General features: G+C 49.9%; 1 protein-coding gene across 1 annotated transcript in view; it reads left to right on the top strand.

The window, feature by feature from the left end:
• Positions 1-18,169, top strand: part of HPS1 (HPS1 biogenesis of lysosomal organelles complex 3 subunit 1) — a 92,037-nt gene that overhangs the window by 23,125 nt on the left and 50,743 nt on the right. Inside the window, exons 5-7 of the mRNA XM_077258333.1 lie at positions 6,810-6,952; positions 9,575-9,683; positions 12,034-12,194. Of these exons, the coding sequence (XP_077114448.1) occupies positions 6,810-6,952; positions 9,575-9,683; positions 12,034-12,194 (413 nt within the window). The remainder of the gene's footprint in view (positions 1-6,809; positions 6,953-9,574; positions 9,684-12,033; positions 12,195-18,169) is intronic.

The following is an 18,169-nucleotide window of genomic DNA, read 5'->3' as shown; positions in this document are numbered from 1 at the left end:
GCTCCTTGCGGTTCTACCTGGCTCCGCTCCTTGCGGTTCTACCTGGCTCCGCTCCTTGCGGTTCTACCTGGCTCCGCTCCTTGCGGTTCTACCTGGCTCCGCTCCTTGCGGTTCTACCTGGCTCCGCTCCTTGCGGTTCTACCTGGCTCCGCTCCTTGCGGTTCTACCTGGCTCCGCTCCTTGCGGTTCTACCTGGCTCCGCTCCTTGCGGTTCTACCTGGCTCCGCTCCTTGCGGTTCTACCTGGCTCCGCTCCTTGCGGTTCTACCTGGCTCTGCTCTTTGCGGTTCTACTTCTCCTGCACTTGGCTCTGCCTCCAGCTCTTGGCTCCGCCTCCTGCCTGTCTGCACTTGGCTCCGCCTCCAGCTCTTGGCTCCACCTCCTGCGGTTTTGCATTTGGTTCCGCCTCCAGCTCTTGGCTCCGCCTCCTGCGGTTTTGCACTTGGCTCCGCCTCCTGCTCTTGGCTCCGCCTCCTGCATTTCTGTTCTTGGCTCTAGCTCCTGTGCTTTCTCTCTGCATCCGCTCTTGCGGTCTTTATCTACTTAGTCCTAGGTCCTCGTGTCTGAACAGGTTCTTACCCGTTCTACATACCTGCCTGCAGACCGGTCCCTACCGGTTCTTCCAGTGTACCAGTCTTGTCTACCAGTCCTGCCAGAGAGCCAGCCTTGCCCGCCTGCCTACCAGAGAGCCAGCCGTGCCCGCCTGCCTGACAGTGTTCCTGTTGTACCCGTCTGCCTGCCTATGTGCCAGCTGTGCCCGTCTATGTTCCGTTCCCCGGTGGGATCAGCAGCCACAACCAGACTCCACCCTGGAGTGGTACCTGGTAGCTTCCTATTGCACAAGTCTGACCTCACCATCAGAGGCTCCAGCGAACACCTAGGAAGCTACTTAGTTACGCCCCTTCCAGGGAGGTTTGGTCTGTGGTCCAGTGGGGCCACTCCCCCGCACGCCCGCGCCAACCAGTCTGGGCGCGAGCATGACACCCCTGCCAATGCCTCGGTGTCTAATGCCACGCCGGAATGGGCTACTCAGATATCGCAATCTATGACGCAGTCTATAGATAACCTAACTTCCACATTGCTTCAGGCTCTGCAGGGTCATGCCCCGGCTATGACCGTTACCCAGCAAAGGGAGAGCTTGACTCAGGAACAAGATGACCCTGGCACATCCACGTCTAGGTCAGGACGCAAGCGGATCCATAGATCAAGTCCATCTGCGTCATCCCATAGCACACGGTCATCCCCCTCTAGGGAGAGACACCGTTGCTCCAGGTCATCTAGACCGTCCCATTCCAGGGACAGACAATGCAGATCTCCGCAATCCCCAACCAGAGAAGGCCTCCTCCCCAGCTCACCCAGCTGGGGATGCCTCAGTGATACACAGGATTCGGAAGGCATCTGCGACTCTGACTCAGACAGAGAAACGGAGGGGTCCCTGATCCCAATCCCTCCTAGCAATACAGCGCTAGTTGAGGACATAATATCATCCATCCATCGGGTGCTGGACATTTCTGATCCGCCACCAGAGGCCCCAGAACATCAGATTTCCTTTGAAGGACCTCTGAAGCCGCCTAAGGTTTTCTCTAACCACCCAGAGTTTAAGGCGATCCTTAAAAAACAGCTCTCACAGCCTGAGAAAAAATTCGCTAATCGCAAATATCTGGAGGCGAGGTACCCCTTCCCACAGAAGGACACCAAGGAATGGACAGATCCACCTGAAGTGGATCCCCCAGTCTCCAGGCTAGCAGCACAGACCCTCCTTTCACTGCCAGATAGCTCAACCCTAAGGGACGCAGCAGACCGGCAGGTAGAACGCATGGCTCGTTCAATTTTCGAGGCAGCAGGGGCATCCCTGGCTCCCGCGTTCGCCTCAGTTTGGGCTGCCAAGGCCATCCTGGCCTGGGCAAAGAATTTACAAGCCTTCCAAGCATCCGCTCCTGAACTGTCGGACCAAGCGGTTCAAATTGCTGTTGTAGCAGATTACATGCTCCATGCAGCTCTGGATTCAGCAAGGGGAGTCGCGGGGATAGCATCAAACGCCATCACGATTCGGCGTATCCTCTGGCTGCGGGAATGGAAAGCGGACGCAGCCTCAAAGAAGTCCCTCACGCACCTCCCCTACCTCAGTGGGAGACTTTTCGGTGAACAGTTGGACACTATGATATCCAACGCCACAGGGGGTAAGAGTACTTCTCTTCCCCAACTGAAACCTAAACGCACGTAACCAAACTCGATTCCGATCCTTTCGGAATTCCTCCGGCTGGTCCGTCTCACGACCAGTACAAAATCGTAACCGTTCCCCACGCAGGGACAACTCACGATCGACGCAAAGGTCGGACAAGACCTGGCAGTCAAAAGCAGGCCAGTCTAAGCCCAGAGGAGGAAAATCGCAGACTTTCTCCTCCTCATGACTCACGGACTCCGGAAGACACCACACCAGTAGGCGGCCGACTTTTGCTCTTTCATCAAGTCTGGCTGTCTATTACAGAAGACAGGTGGGTCATGGAACTAGTGTCTTCCGGATACAAAATAGACTTCACCTCCAACCCACCGGACCGTTTTTTCCTCTCTGTCCCCCCAAAACCGCCAGCCAAGGCTCGAGCCTACCACCAAGCGGTCTCCTCGCTTTGTCAATCAGGAGTCATAGTACCGGTACCCACGACCCACCGCTTCTGAGGGTTCTACTCCAATCTGTTCGTAGTTCCCAAGAAAGGAGGCAGCGTACGGCCCATGCTAGACCTAAAACAGCTCAACAAACATGTACGGGTCCGTCACTTCCGCATGGAGTCCCTCCGGTCCATCATTGCGTCCATGGAGAAGGGAGAATATCTCACCTCCATAGACATACAAGACGCATACCTGCACATACCCATTGCACCTGCTCATCAGAGGTTTCTCAGGTTCGCAATAGGCCAGGACCACTACCAATTCGTGGCTCTCCCCTTTGGACTCGCCACGGCTCCCAGAGTGTTCACCAAGGTCATGGCAGCAACCATGGACGTCCTGCATTCCAGAGGCATAGTAGTCGTTCCATACCTGGACGATCTACTCATCAAGGCTCCCACCTTCAAGGACTGCGAGTTCAGCGTCTCAATCACAACCGATACTCTCAGTCGCATGGGCTGGTTAATCAACCTACAAAAGTCATCACCAACCCCGAGTCAGTCCCTGACCTTCCTGGGAATGTTATTCAACACCTCCAGGGGTCTAGTGCTCCTTCCCAAGGACAAGGCACTGGCCCTCCGACTAGCAGTTCGCACTCTCCTCCGCAAACCCCCTCGATCTCTCCGGTTTGCCATGAGAGTCCTCGGCAAGATGGCAGCAGCAATAGAAGCCGTCCCATTTGCCCAGTTTCACCTCAGACCTCTCCAACTAGCCATTCTCAAGTCCTGGGACAGGAATCCCTTCTCTCTCGACAGGGAGTTCCAGCTAACGTCGTCAACCAGGAGGTCCCTGCACTGGTGGCTCAAGCCAACCTCGCTAGCAAAGGGGAAATCCTTTCTCTCAGGTCAATGGAAGGTTCTGACCACCGACGCGAGTCTGACGGGTTGGGGTGCGGTGCACCTACACCACAGGGCACAGGGCAAGTGGTCCCCAGCGGAAGCGACCATGCCCATCAACATCCTGGAAATTCGTGCCATCCTTCTGGCATTGAGGGCCTTCCATCACTTACTGGCAGCCTCTCACATCAGGATACAGTCGGACAATGCCACGGCTGTGGCATATGTGAATCATCAAGGGGGGACCCGCAGTACCCAGGCGATGCGGGAAGTGTCACATATCCTCCGCTGGGCGGAGGACACAGGGTCGGTTCTTTCGGCGGTCCACATTCCGGGTGTGGACAACTGGGAAGCAGACTTCCTCAGCCGACAAGGAATAGACTCGGGAGAGTGGTCTCTCCATCCCGAAATTTTTCAACAGATCTGTCTCCGCTGGGGGACCCCGGATGTGGACCTAATGGCATCCCATTTCAATGCCAAGGTCTCCAACTTCATTGCCAGAACACACGATCCGCGGTCGCTCGGAGCAGACGCTCTGGTTCAGGACTGGACCCAGTTCCAGCTTCTCTATATTTTTCCACCTCTCCCCCTGATATCCAGAGTGGTGAGGAAGATCAAACAAGAGGGAGTTCCAACCATCCTCATTGCACCGGACTGGCCCAAACGCACATGGTACGCCGACATCGTACAACTCACAGCAGACGCCCCCTGGCGTCTCCCCGACCGCCACGATCTTCTATCACAAGGGCCGTTCTACCACCAGAACTCAGGGGCTCTCAATTTGACGGCGTAGCCCTTGAGACCTGGGTTCTAACCCAGGCAGGGCTCTCGGCAGATGTCATTGGAACCATGATCAGAGCACGGAAACCAGCCTCTGCCAAGATCTATTACCGTACCTGGAAAGCTTTCTTTACCTGGTGCGAATCTCGTGGCCAGATCCCACTCCCTTATTCCATACCCAAAGTACTTGGTTTTCTCCAATCGGGTCTGGAGGCCAGGCTGTCATTGGGCTCGCTTAAGAGCCAGGTGTCAGCCCTCTCAGTGCTTTTCCAAAAGCGCATTGCTACCAAGCCGCAAGTAAGGACTTTCCTTCAGGGGGTTTCCCGATTGGTTCCCCCCTACAGACGACCACTAGAAACGTGGGACCTCAACCTGGTCCTGACAGCATTGCAGGAACCACCCTTCGAACCCCTTAAGGAGGTCCCGCTCCGCCTTCTTTCCCAGAAGGTGGTTTTCCTGGTGGCAATCACCTCGCTACGCAGGGTGTCTGAACTGACAGCACTCTCCTGCAGACGGCCTTTCCTGGCATTTCACCAGGACAAGGTAGTTCTTCGTACGGTCCCATCCTTCCTCCCGAAGGTTGTGTCCGACTTCCACCTCAATGAGGAAATTTCACTACCATCCCTTTGTCCGGTTCCGGTTCATAGAGTGGAGAAGGCTCTGCATACTCTTGACCTTGTCAGGGCTTTGCGTATATACGTGTCTAGGACTGCGTCCTTCCGGAGGTCTGATTCCCTTTTCCTCCTTCCGGAAGGCGGCCACAAGGGTATGCCAGCTTCCAAAGCTACTCTTGCCATGTGGATCAAATCCACCATACAAGAGGCGTACCGCCTTAAGAATTCTCCTCTTCCAGCCGGTATTACGGCACACTCTACACGGGCGGTAGGGGCCTCCTGGGCCATTCGGCACCAGGCTTCAGCACAGCAAGTGTGTAAGGCAGCCACTTGGACTAGCTTACACACGTTTACTAAACACTACAGGGTTCATACCCAGTCCTCAGCGGACGCGAGCCTGGGTAGACGTGTCCTGCAGGCGGCGGTGCCCTAAGTGTACGGGCCTGTCTGCACAATATTCGTCCATTGCTTCCCACCCAGGGACTGCTTTGGGACGTCCCATGGTCCTGTGTCCCCCAATGAGGCGACAGAGTAAAGGAGATTTTTGTGTACTCACCGTAAAATCTCTTTCTCTTAGCCTCTAATTGGGGGATACAGCTCCCACCCTGTTGCCCTTTCCGGGCTGTTGTAACTGTTGAGTTCTCATATTGTTTCTTGAGCTCGTACATAGTTGCCTTCTTACAGGCATAATTATGTTATTCATGTTACGTTCCTCCTACTGCTTTTGCACAAAACTGGAGAAGGCTGATGCCGTCCAGGGGTGTATACTGCACAGGAGGAGCCACAGTTAATCTTTTTTAGATTATGCATAGTGTCGCCTCCTAGTGGACAGCAGCATAACACCATGGTCCTGTGTCCCCCAATTAGAGGCTAAGAGAAAGAGATTTTACGGTGAGTACACAAAAATCTCCTTTTTTGCACCAAAAAACCAAAGTAGTGGCATTTTTGCATCATTTTTCATAGCAATGTTTTTACCCATTTATATTAATTGGTACAAAACCACTGCAAAAACTACAAGCAGAATTGAAAGAAGGATACATTTTGGCAAAAAGCAACCGGGCTCAAAACAAGCACGAAATAAAAACACAACGTGTGCATGACATTTCAGTAAATCTCATTTATGCTGTTACTGTAAAATATACTGCAAAAAAACGCCACTTGTGAACATATCTTTTTAGTGTCTGCACGTACTGTACATGGCAAAACTGGGCCAGCATACTTGGTATAAGTGCATAGTCACACTTCGGCCATTGACAGGTAAAACTAGAATTTAAAAAAACCTGCGTTTGCTGAAAAGTTTTTGTTTTGTATTAAAGGGGAATTCCATCTGTAAATATAATGTGCTCATTATATAATAATAAAAAAAGTAATGAAACTTCCTAAAATACTTTGGGGTTTAAAAGATATAAAATTGTTTACACCAGAAAATAATAGTTTTAGCAATTTTTGTTTGCATTTTTACACCGCCTTTCTAAAAATAAAAAAGGGTTTAAATTCTTCACCATTTGCAGGAGCTCTGCTTGCTGTCTGGATGCAAACAAAACTGTTCACATTGCCAGAGATGAAAATCTGTGCAGACAAAATTCCACATAATTCCCTAAATAAAACCGCACAAATCTGCAATCAAAGTGTTCCAATGTATCAGTGCAGGGAAAAGGGTATAATCTGCAGTAGTGGAGCCTGCGTACAATTGGGTTATGTTCACACACAGTTTTTAAGAGATTTTTATTTTTTTAGTGCAGATCTGCTGCAAAATCCTTTTTAATAACGCTTGATTAACTCTTCCCGTTCATTTCTATGGGAAATCCACTTTACATGCCCCGGCTGTGGAGGATTTCTCCATGTCTCCTTGATTCATGATAGATGATTCCGCGCTTATAATATTTTATTTCATTGTCTCTATATTTTCTGTGCAGTTTGGAGAATGTCTGTTCATTGCCGTCAATGGGGACGGAGCAGAAAACGAGGACGACCTAAGGAGGAAGATTTACGTCCTGAAGAGACTCACTGAAGTTCACTTTGGTTTGGTCACTTTGGATGGTCAACTAATCAAAAAAGAGTACGTCTGGTAATCGGCGCTCCTTCCTGCCCGGCTCTCCACGACTACTTCTGCCCTCTTCCATTTTCCTATAAGATTTTCCTATAAGATTATTAAAAGAAACACTTTAACTCCTTCACACCCAAGTGATTTTTTTTTTTTTTTGCGCTTTAATTTTTTTTCCATTTGTTTGACGAGCCATAAGTTTTATTATTTTCTCGCTAACATATCCACATGAGGGCCTCTTGATTGTGGGATGAGATGTACCGTAGATTTGAACTATGCCATACACTTATAATATGATGCTCTGAACAATCCTGCAATTATTTTCTTTTATTTTTTTAGAACATTCCTTTTTGCAGTAAAAATTATTCCAACATAATCATTCAAGTCAGTCCAATTGCGGTGATACCACAATAATAAGGGTATTTTTTAGTTTATTTATTTTTTACATTTCAGTGGTTAGGAAAATTTTTAATAATTGATTTCAAGTTGCGAGTTCTTTGAGACCTGTAACTTACCGCATATTATTCTTCTATGAACGCGGTTAAATGTTTCGTTTTTTTGTGTAGCGAGCTGTAGCTTTTATTGATGCCATTTTTGGGTGCTTACAACGATTTCATTGCATTTTTAGTGGAAGTGCAGTTAATATAAAAAAAAAAAAAAAAAAAGTCAATTCTGACATTTCAATATTATAGAAAGACAGTACCGAATATTATAAATATACAATTTTTTTACAATCATATATTATTTTTTATATTTATATATATTTATATTTAATATTTATATATTTGCAATCGTGTGTGTGTGTATATATATATATATATATATATATATATATATATATATATATATATATATATATATATATATATATATATATATATATATATATATATATACACATATACATATATATATACAATTATTTATACCAAATATATATGTATGAAATAAAATATATAAAATGTTTTCATGGCTGGCACTAAACTGAGGATCAGAGGTGATGGCTGCAGACGGGGACCTGTGATGATAGAAGTATATTAAGAAGTTCTAGAACTTACTATTTTCCGCACCTTTATGTAACGTTTGGTTGGATTGCTCTGTCGTCTATGCGCAGCTTTATTTTGTGAATTTCGTCCTTTAACTTCCTCTCTTCTTTTGTTTCTTTTTCTGCTTTACCTTCTAATAAAGTTTTTCTTGGTAAGTTTCTACTTGAAAACGAGCCGTAAAATAATAAGTGTAACTAAACTTGTAAAAACTTTTTTGATCCCCTTAAACACCCTGTAAAGACCCCCAATGATTGCTGAAACAGTGGGATAGAATCTTCCAGCTCCTGCCTGAGCGTGCACGTAGCGGTGTCCAGGCCCAATATGAAATGAAAATATTTTTGTTTTCTGGCAGATGAAAGTCTGTCCTAATCTTGTCTGACTCACACATGTAAAAGTCAAAGGGATTTTGCATAACTGGAAAAATACAGTTGCTTTCTCACAAAACAGCGCCACACCTGTCCACTGGTTATGTCTGGTATTGCAGAATACCATATAGGCTTTGTACATATTTGCACATTTTTTTTCTATTGTTAATTTGCTTTATTTTTAAATGCAGAATGAAGGCTCTTTTCTAAATGCCCTTCATTACCATTTTGTTGCTGCAGTGTGTAGTCTTTTTGTCTAGCTTTTGCAAAAATGTTAGGCTAGGGTCACATTGCGTTATGTGACCGCGTTTAACGGACTACGTTACACCGCGGCATAACGCGGTGTTAACGTAGTCCGTTAACGCCGCCATAGCCTGTAATGGTGAGCGCATCGCTAGCGCACGCCCACATTGGGCGGGCGCTAGCGATGTCGCGTCATTTGAGTGACGGACCTCGGACGCTGCTTGCAGCGTCCGCGGCGCGCCCGAGGTCCGTTCCTCGCTAGTGCAGATCGGGGATCTGCGCTAGCGGGGACGCCGAACGCGGACCCTAGAGAAGCATTGCGTTAGCGCAATTCGCTAGCGCTATGCGCTTAACGGATTGCCCTAACGCAATGTGAACCTAGCCTTACAAATCCATCAGATCTCCTTACTCTGACATCTCTTTCCTCTCCCTCCCTTTTTTTGTTAGAGAAAGCAACAGGAGGGGTATTTACACAGATCTGCAGTGGAGAGAAGAGAAAGTATCTACAGTCTCAGAGAGGGCAGGGAAAAAATGGACTACGTTTCGGTCTGCAATCTTCATTTCTTCATTTTCAGAGCCACTTGTGCAGTTTGCAGCCTGATCCATCTTTCCTGAATTTTATACATTAGCATAGCTTCTATTCTGCACTTATCTTCTGCATACATCAACCTCTTTATTTACAGGGTGTTTTTTTTATGTAAAGCAAACAATAACACATAGGAAAATGATTATTTTCCAAGTTAATGGTGTCAATAGCCTTTAGTGTTTTGGGAAGAAATCAGCTCCTGCAGAACATCTAATTATTTGTGTTTATTAGAGTAATGTGCTATGTACCTGCATTATCAGGAAAAAAAAAACAGGACAGGATTTCAGCCTCTGAATGTTTCCATTCACTGACAGCAAGTCGAATAGCGAGCCCTGTCCTGCTTAATATGGAGGATTGTTTTACCCGGACATGATCTGTATGCGTTGTCTTCCTGCAGACTGCGTCCTCCAGATTCAGATCAGCGAAACCTCGTGTGGAAAACGTTTCAGAGCTTGCTCCTAACCTATGGCCGCTTGCGACATGAAGACCAAAGCTTCGCAGTAGAGGTAAATTCCCTTAAACATGGTATATGGGGTTCATAAATTCTGCAGAACCCTCAATTCTTTTTGGAAGTTGATTTGAAAGCTGATCACACAGACCTGCAGTTTAAAGCATGGTGGACTAAAAGCAGCTGAAGCCTCTGAGCACATTAGACTTTTATTGCATAATTATTTTTAGGCAGAATACCTCTTTAGTATGCTTGAAGCATTTGCATTTTTATAAATGTGTTATAGATATTTTGGCTTTGATGAATGCATAGTACAGTACAGAGGAGTCATATATACAGACCATGAGGGGGAACTTGGTGCAGAACACTGAAGGCCGTTGTTAGCAGGAATAGAGGTATTTGGTTGTTCAGATTGCTCAATATCAGCAGAAAACTGCAAGGAATGTGTGAACTGCTGGTAATTTGCAGTGCAAATCCTTCAAGGAAACATTTGGGTCACGCTGTGACATATGAATTCTCCGGTACCAAAGGAAACACGAACATGGAACCAAAGGGGTAGAACGAGGTTGGAAAACATGGCCGCTGTCTTCCAAAATAGGCACCACACCTGTCCACGGGGTGTTTTTCCTTAGAAGTTAAAGGGAACCTGTCACCCCCAAAATAGAAGATGAGCTAAGCCCACCGGCATCAGGGGCTTATTTACAGCATTCTGTAATGCTGAAGATAAGCCCCCGATGTAACCTGAAAGATGAGAAAAAGAGGTTAGATTATACTCACGCGGGCGGTCCGATCCAATGGGCGTCGCGGTCCGGTCCGGGGCCTCCCATCTTCTTACGATGACGTCCTCTTCTTGTCTTCACGCTGAGGCTCCGGCGCAGGCGTACTTGGTCTTCCCTGTTGAGGGCAGAGCAAAGTACTGCAGTGCTTAGGCGCTGGGCCTCTCTGACCTTTCCTGGCGCCTGCGCACTGCAGTACTTTGCTCTGCCCTCAACAGGACAGACAAAGTACGCCTGTGGCGGAGCCGCAACGTGAAGACAAGAAGAGGACGTCATCCTATGAAGATAGGAGGCCCTGCCCAGACCGCGATGCCCATCGAATCAGATCGCCCGCCCAGGTGAGTATAATCTAACCTCTTTTTGTCATCTTTCAGGTTACATCGGGGGCTTATCTACAGCATTACAGAATGCTGTAGATAAGCCCCTGATGGCGGTGGGCTTAGCTCATCTTCGATTTTGGGGGTGACAGGTTCCCTTTAAAAGTTGCTTAGCTGTAATACCACATACAACCTGTGCATAGAGGTGGCACTGTTTTTAGAAAAAACAACCATGTTTTCTAATCCTGTACATCCCATGGAAATTGCATTTCTCCAGAGTCAGAACTTAAATGCAATGTGTGACAATACAATGTTTTTTGCCTTTCTTTTTCCTTCCTTCCCTCCCTTTCTTTCTTCCTTCCTTCCCTTTCTTCCTTCCTTCCCTTTCATCCTTCCTTCCTTCCCTTTCTTCCTTCCTTTTCTTTTTCTTCCTTTTTCTTTCTTTCTTCCTTTTCTTTCTTTCTTTCTTTCTTCCTTTTCTTTCTTTCTTTCTTCCTTCCCTTTCTTTCTTCCTTCTCTTTCTTTCTTCCTTCCTTCCCTTTCTTCCTCCCTTCCTTCCTTCCTTCCCTTTCTTCCTTCCTTCCCTTTCTTCCTTCCTTCCTTCCCTTTCTTCCTTCCTTCCCTTTCTTCCTTCCTTCCCTTTCTTCCTTCCTTCCCTTTCTTTCTTCCTTCCTTCCCTTTCTTCCTTCCTTCCCTTTCTTTCTTCCTTCCTTCCCTTTCTTCCTTCCTTCCCTTTCTTCTTTCCTTCCCTTTCTTCCTTCCTTCCTTCCTTTCTTCCTTCCTTCCTTCCCTTTCTTCCTTCCTTCCTTCCCTTTCTTCCTTCCTTCCCTTTCTTTCTTCCTTCCTTCCTTCCTTCCCTTCCCTTCCCTTCCTTCCTTCCTTCCTTCCCTTTCTTCCTTCCTTCCCTTTCTTCCTTCCTTCCCTTTCTTCCTTCCTTCCCTTTCTTCCTTCCTTCCCTTTCTTTCCTCCCCTTTCTTCCTTCCTCCCCTTTCTTCCTTCCTCCCCTTTCTTCCTTCCTTCCCTTTCTTCCTTCCTTCCCTTTCTTCCTTCCTTCCCTTTCTTCCTTCCCTTTCTTCCTTCCTTCCCTTTCTTCCTTCCTCCCTTTTTTCCTTCCTTTTCTTTTTCTTCCTTCCTTCCCTTCTTCCTTTTTTCCTTCCTTCCCTTCCTTTCTTTCTTCCTTCCTTCCTTCCTTCCGTCCGTCCGTCCGTCCGTCCCTCCCTCCATTTTTCTTCCTCCCTTTCTTCCTGACACTCAAATTTTGTTACAAGGGTCTCTTTACTGACTACATCATCGTTTCCTCTCTTACACCTCACAGGCCGTGGAGCGGCTGATACACCCCAAGCTGTGTGAGCAATGTATCGAGTTCCTGGAGAAGCAGATTGTGCAGTACATTAATGGGAGCAGTGAGCGAGGTGGTGAGGAGGTCCTGCATGCCTTCATCCTGGTCAACACCAAACTTCTGGCACTTTTCTCTAGGTGTGGATTCTGGCCATTTTTTTGCCTTGACTATGGCGTCTGATTTCCCTTTAACAGAAAGTTCTGCATAGAGTCAAAGGGGTTTAAATGGACACTGGTACTTCTGTCATTGTATCACCACCCTAGCTTGTGTGATCGGTGGGTAGAGCTGGATCCATGTTGCACGATGCCATTTATTGGCAAACACCATCTTGCCTCTGCTATTCTGCCATACAACGTGCAAATGCCTATACCAATGCAGAATGTTGCCCATGGTACAGGGCCATGTGCTTAGATAACTTTGCCATGTTTTGCCCAATTTTCCATTTTGATGGCAGCGTTGTCTGCAAGGATTCAGGAGTGCATGCGCTCGACCGCCGCTCCATTCAACCCCTATAGGGGCTGCCGAATTCTACTCTCTCCTTACTCTGTCGCCTCATTGGGGGACACAGGACCATGGGTGTTATGCTGCTGTCCACTAGGAGGCGACACTATGCATAATCTGAAAAAGATTAACTGTGGCTCCTCCTGTGCAGTATACACCCCTGGACGGCATCAGCCTTCTCCAGTTTTTGCTTAGTGTCGCAAAGGAGGCACACCTAAAGATTTTTACTCCGTTTCCCGTTTTCCGACGGGATTACAGATGAAGAAAAGAGGGTCTCCTGTGAGACCCCGGCATGGCTCCTTCCTCGGCCCCCTATTATGGGGTGCCCAGTTGAAGTTGAGATGGCTATTCCCCATGCTGCTCCTTCCCCAACCTCTCGGGTGTTGGTTCGAAGTCGAGACCCCCCTCCTTCCCCAATTCCTTTTGGTTTCTGGGTTGAGGTCGAGGTCGAGGCGAGGATAAAGGCCCCTGAAGGTGTGACAAAAGCACCCTCCCTATCCCCCTCTGGGGGTATTAGGTTGAGACACCTCAGGTAGGGCCTGTACAGGCAGCATCCTACAGCTCCCAGCAATGGGCCAGCACACTGCGCCTGCATCCAGGGACCCCAGCCCAGCTGCGGGCTCCTGTTGGGGCCGGGGGGAATGCAGGCAGGCATGGCACATACAGACACAGGGCTCCCTGCGTCCCTGTCTCTGCGGCAGCACCAGCTCTATACTGCCTCAGGGGGACCCCAGCCGGGCTCCCCCTTCCGCTTATAGCCCCACCGCCATCCTGCCTTCAAATCCGGAGGGGTCCGGTTCAGATCCGACCCCCTCCCGGACTTTCGCGCCGGCCTGGAGCCCTTCTGGGCCTCAGGCATCTAATTTAGGCCCCGGCTTCGGCCTAGCTGAAGCAGCAGCCTCCTCTCCGCCCCCCGGCCCGCCCCCCGGATGACAAATATGACACTCTACAGTGTCATACAAGGTGCGGATCGAGACAGAAAGGGCGGGTTTTTTATAGCCTTGCCGCCTTTTTCCAGCTCTCCGCCCCCTTCTCCTCCTCTCTCCTCTGTCTCTGCAGCCATTTTCGGCTGCAGATTAACCCTGCATCTCCCGGTCTGCAGGACCAGGCAGCCAGTCTCCGGGGGGCACAGGACTGTGGATTTTCGGCGCTGGACCTAGGGGTACACTGGTGGGGTAAGATCACATCTGGGTTATCTTTACTCAGCTGTGAATCCATATTACCTATAAGGCTCCCCTGTAGGTTCTCTACCCCTGTAAGGTCCATCTGCTGGCAGCACTTCTGCACTCTGTGCACTATGCCGGGCTCAAGGTCTAAGAGAACCAGGCAGAACTGCTATTATGCATTCTGCACAGCCTGCGGGACCGCTCTCCCCAGTAGTAGCACGTACCCGCATTGTCAGAACTGTATACAAACTACTGTGTCACAGCCTCAAGAAGCCCCTGCCAATGCCTCGGTGTCTAATGCCACACCGGAATGGGCTACTCAGATATCGCAATCTATGACGCAGTCTATAGATAACCTAACTTCCACATTGCTTCAGGCTCTGCAGGGTCATGCCCCGGCTATGACCGTTACCCAGCAAAGGGAGAGCTTGACTCAGGAACAAGATGACCCTGGCACATCCACGTCTAGGTCACGACGCAAGCGGATCCATAGATCAAGTCCATCTGCGTCATCCCATAGCACACGGTCATCCCCCTCTAGGGAGAGACACCGTTGCTCCAGGTCATCTAGACCGTCCCATTCCAGGGACAGACAATGCAGATCTCCACAATCCCCAACCAGAGAAGGCCTCCTCCCCAGCTCACCCAGCAGGGGACGCCTCAGTGATACACAGGATTCGGAAGGCATCTGCAACTCTGACTCAGACAGAGAAACGGAGGGGTCCCTGATCCCAATCCCTCCTAGCAATACAGCGCTAGTTGAGGACATAATATCGTCCATCCATCGGGTGCTGGACATTTCTGATCCGCCACCAGAGGCCCCAGAACATCAGATTTCCTTTGAAGGACCTCTGAAGCCGCCTGAGGTTTTCTCTAACCACCCAGAGTTTAAGGCGATCCTTAAAAAACAGCTCTCACAGCCTGAGAAAAAATTCGCTAATCGCAAATATCTGGAGGCGAGGTACCCCTTCCCACAGAAGGACACCAAGGAATGGACAGATCCACCTGAAGTGGATCCCCCAGTCTCCAGGCTAGCAGCACAGACCCTCCTTTCACTGCCAGATAGCTCAACCCTAAGGGACGCAGCAGACCGGCAGGTAGAACGCATGGCTCGTTCAATTTTCGAGGCAGCAGGGGCATCCCTGGCTCCCGCGTTCGCCTCAGTTTGGGCTGCCAAGGCCATCCTGGCCTGGGCAAACAATTTACAAGCCCTCCAAGCATCCGCTCCTGAACTGTCGGACCAAGCGGTTCAAATTGCTGTTGTAGCAGATTACATGCTCCATGCAGCTCTGGATTCAGCAAGGGGAGTCGCGGGGATAGCATCAAACGCCATCACGATTCGGCGTATCCTCTGGCTGCGGGAATGGAAAGCGGACGCAGCCTCAAAGAAGTCCCTCACGCACCTCCCCTACCTCAGTGGGAGACTTTTCGGTGAACAGTTGGACACTATGATATCCAACGCCACAGGGGGTAAGAGTACTTCTCTTCCCCAACTGAAACCTAAACGCACTTACAAGAAGCGTAACCAAACTCGATTCCGATCCTTTCGGAATTCCTCCGGCTGGTCCGTCTCACGTCCAGTACAAAATCGTAACCGTTCCCCACGCAGGGACAACTCACGATCGACGCAAAGGTCGGACAAGACCTGGCAGTCAAAAGCAGGCCAGTTTAAGCCCAGAGGAGGAAAATCTCAGACTTTCTCCTCCTCATGACTCACGGACTCCGGAAGACACCACACCAGTAGGCGGCCGACTTTTGCTCTTTCATCAAGTCTGGCTGCCTATTACAGAAGACAGGTGGGTCACGGAACTAGTGTCTTCCGGATACAAAATAGACTTCACCTCCAACCCACCGGACCGGTTCTTCCTCTCTGTCCCCCCAAAACCGCCAGCCAGGGCTCGAGCCTACCACCAAGCGGTCTCCTCGCTTTGTCAATCAGGAGTCATAGTACCGGTACCCACGACCGACCGCTTCCGAGGGTTCTACTCCAATCTGTTCGTAGTTCCCAAGAAAGGAGGCAGCGTACGGCCCATACTAGACCTAAAACAGCTCAACAAATATGTACGGGTCCGTCATTTCCGCATGGAGTCCCTTCGGTCCATCATTGCGTCCATGGAGAAGGGAGAATATCTCGCCTCCATAGACATACAAGACGCATACCTGCATATACCCATTGCACCTGCCCATCAGAGGTTTCTCAGGTTCGCAATAGGCCAGGACCACTACCAATTCGTGGCTCTCCCCTTTGGACTCGCCACGGCTCCCAGAGTGTTCACCAAGGTCATGGCAGCCACCATGGACGTCCTGCACTCCAGAGGCATAGTAGTCGTTCCATACCTGGACGATCTACTCATCAAGGCTCCCACCTTCAAGGACTGCGAGCTCAGCGTCTCAATCACAACCGATACGCTCAGTCGCATGGGCTGGTTAATCAACCTACAAAAGTCATCGCCAACCCCGAGTCAGTCCCTGACCTTCCTGGGAATGTTATTCAACACCTCCAGGGGTCTAGTGCTCCTTCCCAAGGACAAGGCACTGGCTCTCCGACTAGCAGTTCGCACCCTCCTCCGCAAACCCCCTCGATCTCTCCGGTTTGCCATGAGAGTCCTCGGCAAGATGGCAGCGGCAATAGAAGCTGTCCCATTTGCCCAGTTTCACCTCAGACCTCTCCAACTAGCCATTCTCAAATCCTGGGACAGGAATCCCTTTTCTCTCGACAGGGAGTTCCAGCTAACGTCGTCAACCAGGAGGTCCCTGCACTGGTGGCTCAAGCCAACCTCGCTAGCAAAGGGGAAATCCTTTCTCTCAGGTCAATGGAAGGTCCTGACCACCGACGCGAGCCTGACGGGTTGGGGTGCGGTGCACCTACACCACAGGGCACAGGGCAAGTGGTCCCCAGCGGAAGCGACCATGCCCATCAACATCCTGGAAATTCATGCCATCCTACTGGCATTGAGGGCCTTCCATCACTTAGTGGCAGCCTCTCACATCAGGATACAGTCGGACAATGCCACGGCTGTGGCATATGTGAATCATCAAGGGGGGACCCGCAGTACCCAGGCGATGCGGGAAGTGTCACATATCCTCCGCTGGGCGGAGGACACAGGGTCGGTTCTTTCGGCGGTCCACATTCCGGGTGTGGACAACTGGGAAGCAGACTTCCTCAGCCGACAAGGAATAGACTCGGGAGAGTGGTCTCTCTATCCCGAAATTTTTCAACAGATCTGTCTCCGCTGGGGGACCCCGGATGTGGACCTAATGGCATCCCATTTCAATGCCAAGGTCTCCAACTTCATTGCCAGAACACACGATCCGCGGTCGCTCGGAGCAGACGCTCTGGTTCAGGACTGGACCCAGTTCCAGCTTCTGTACATTTTTCCACCTCTCCCCCTGATATCCAGAGTGGTAAGGAAGATCAAACAAGAGGGAGTTCCAACCATCCTCATTGCACCGGACTGGCCCAGACGCACATGGTACGCCGACATCGTACAACTCACAGCAGACGCCCCTTGGCGTCTCCCCGACCGCCACGATCTTCTATCACAAGGGCCGTTCTACCACCAGAACTCAGGGGCTCTCAATTTGACGGCGTGGCCCTTGAGACCTGGGTTCTAACCCAGGCAGGGCTCTCGGCAGATGTCATTGGAACCATGATCAGAGCACGGAAACCAGCCTCTGCCAAGATTTATTACCGTACCTGGAAAGCTTTCTTTACCTGGTGCGAATCTCGTGGCCAGATCCCACTCCCTTATTCCATACCCAAAGTAGTTTTCTCCAATCGGGTCTGGAGGCCAGGCTGTCATTGGGCTCGCTTAAGAGCCAGGTGTCAGCCCTCTCAGTGCTTTTCCAAAAGCGCATTGCTACCAAGCCGCAAGTAAGGACTTTCCTTCAGGGGGTTTCCCGATTGGTTCCCCCCTACAGACGACCACTAGAAACGTGGGACCTCAACCTGGTCCTGACAGCATTGCAGGAACCACCCTTCGAACCTCTTAAGGAGGTCCCGCTCCGCCTTCTTTCCCAGAAGGTGGTTTTCCTGGTGGCAATCACCTCGCTACGCAGGGTGTCTGAACTGACAGCACTCTCCTGCAGACGGCCTTTCCTGGCATTTCACCAGGACAAGGTAGTTCTTCGTACGGTCCCATCCTTCCTCCCGAAGGTTGTGTCCGACTTCCACCTCAATGAGGAAATTTCACTACCATCCCTTTGTCCGGTTCCGGTTCATAGAGTGGAGAAGGCTCTGCATACGCTTGACCTTGTCAGGGCTTTGCGTATATACGTGTCTAGGACTGCGTCCTTCCGGAGGTCTGATTCCCTTTTCCTCCTTCCGGAAGGCGGCCACAAGGGTATGCCAGCTTCCAAAGCTACTCTTGCCAGGTGGATCAAATCCACCATACAAGAGGCGTACCGCCTTAAGAATTCTCCTCTTCCAGCCGGTATTACGGCAC

The sequence above is a fragment of the Ranitomeya variabilis genome, chromosome 4 (genome assembly GCF_051348905.1).
Source record: "Ranitomeya variabilis isolate aRanVar5 chromosome 4, aRanVar5.hap1, whole genome shotgun sequence".
Classification (NCBI taxonomy): domain Eukaryota; kingdom Metazoa; phylum Chordata; class Amphibia; order Anura; family Dendrobatidae; genus Ranitomeya; species Ranitomeya variabilis.
The sequence above is the reverse complement of the archived record's forward strand: the minus strand, read 5'-3'. Positions and strand labels throughout refer to the sequence as shown.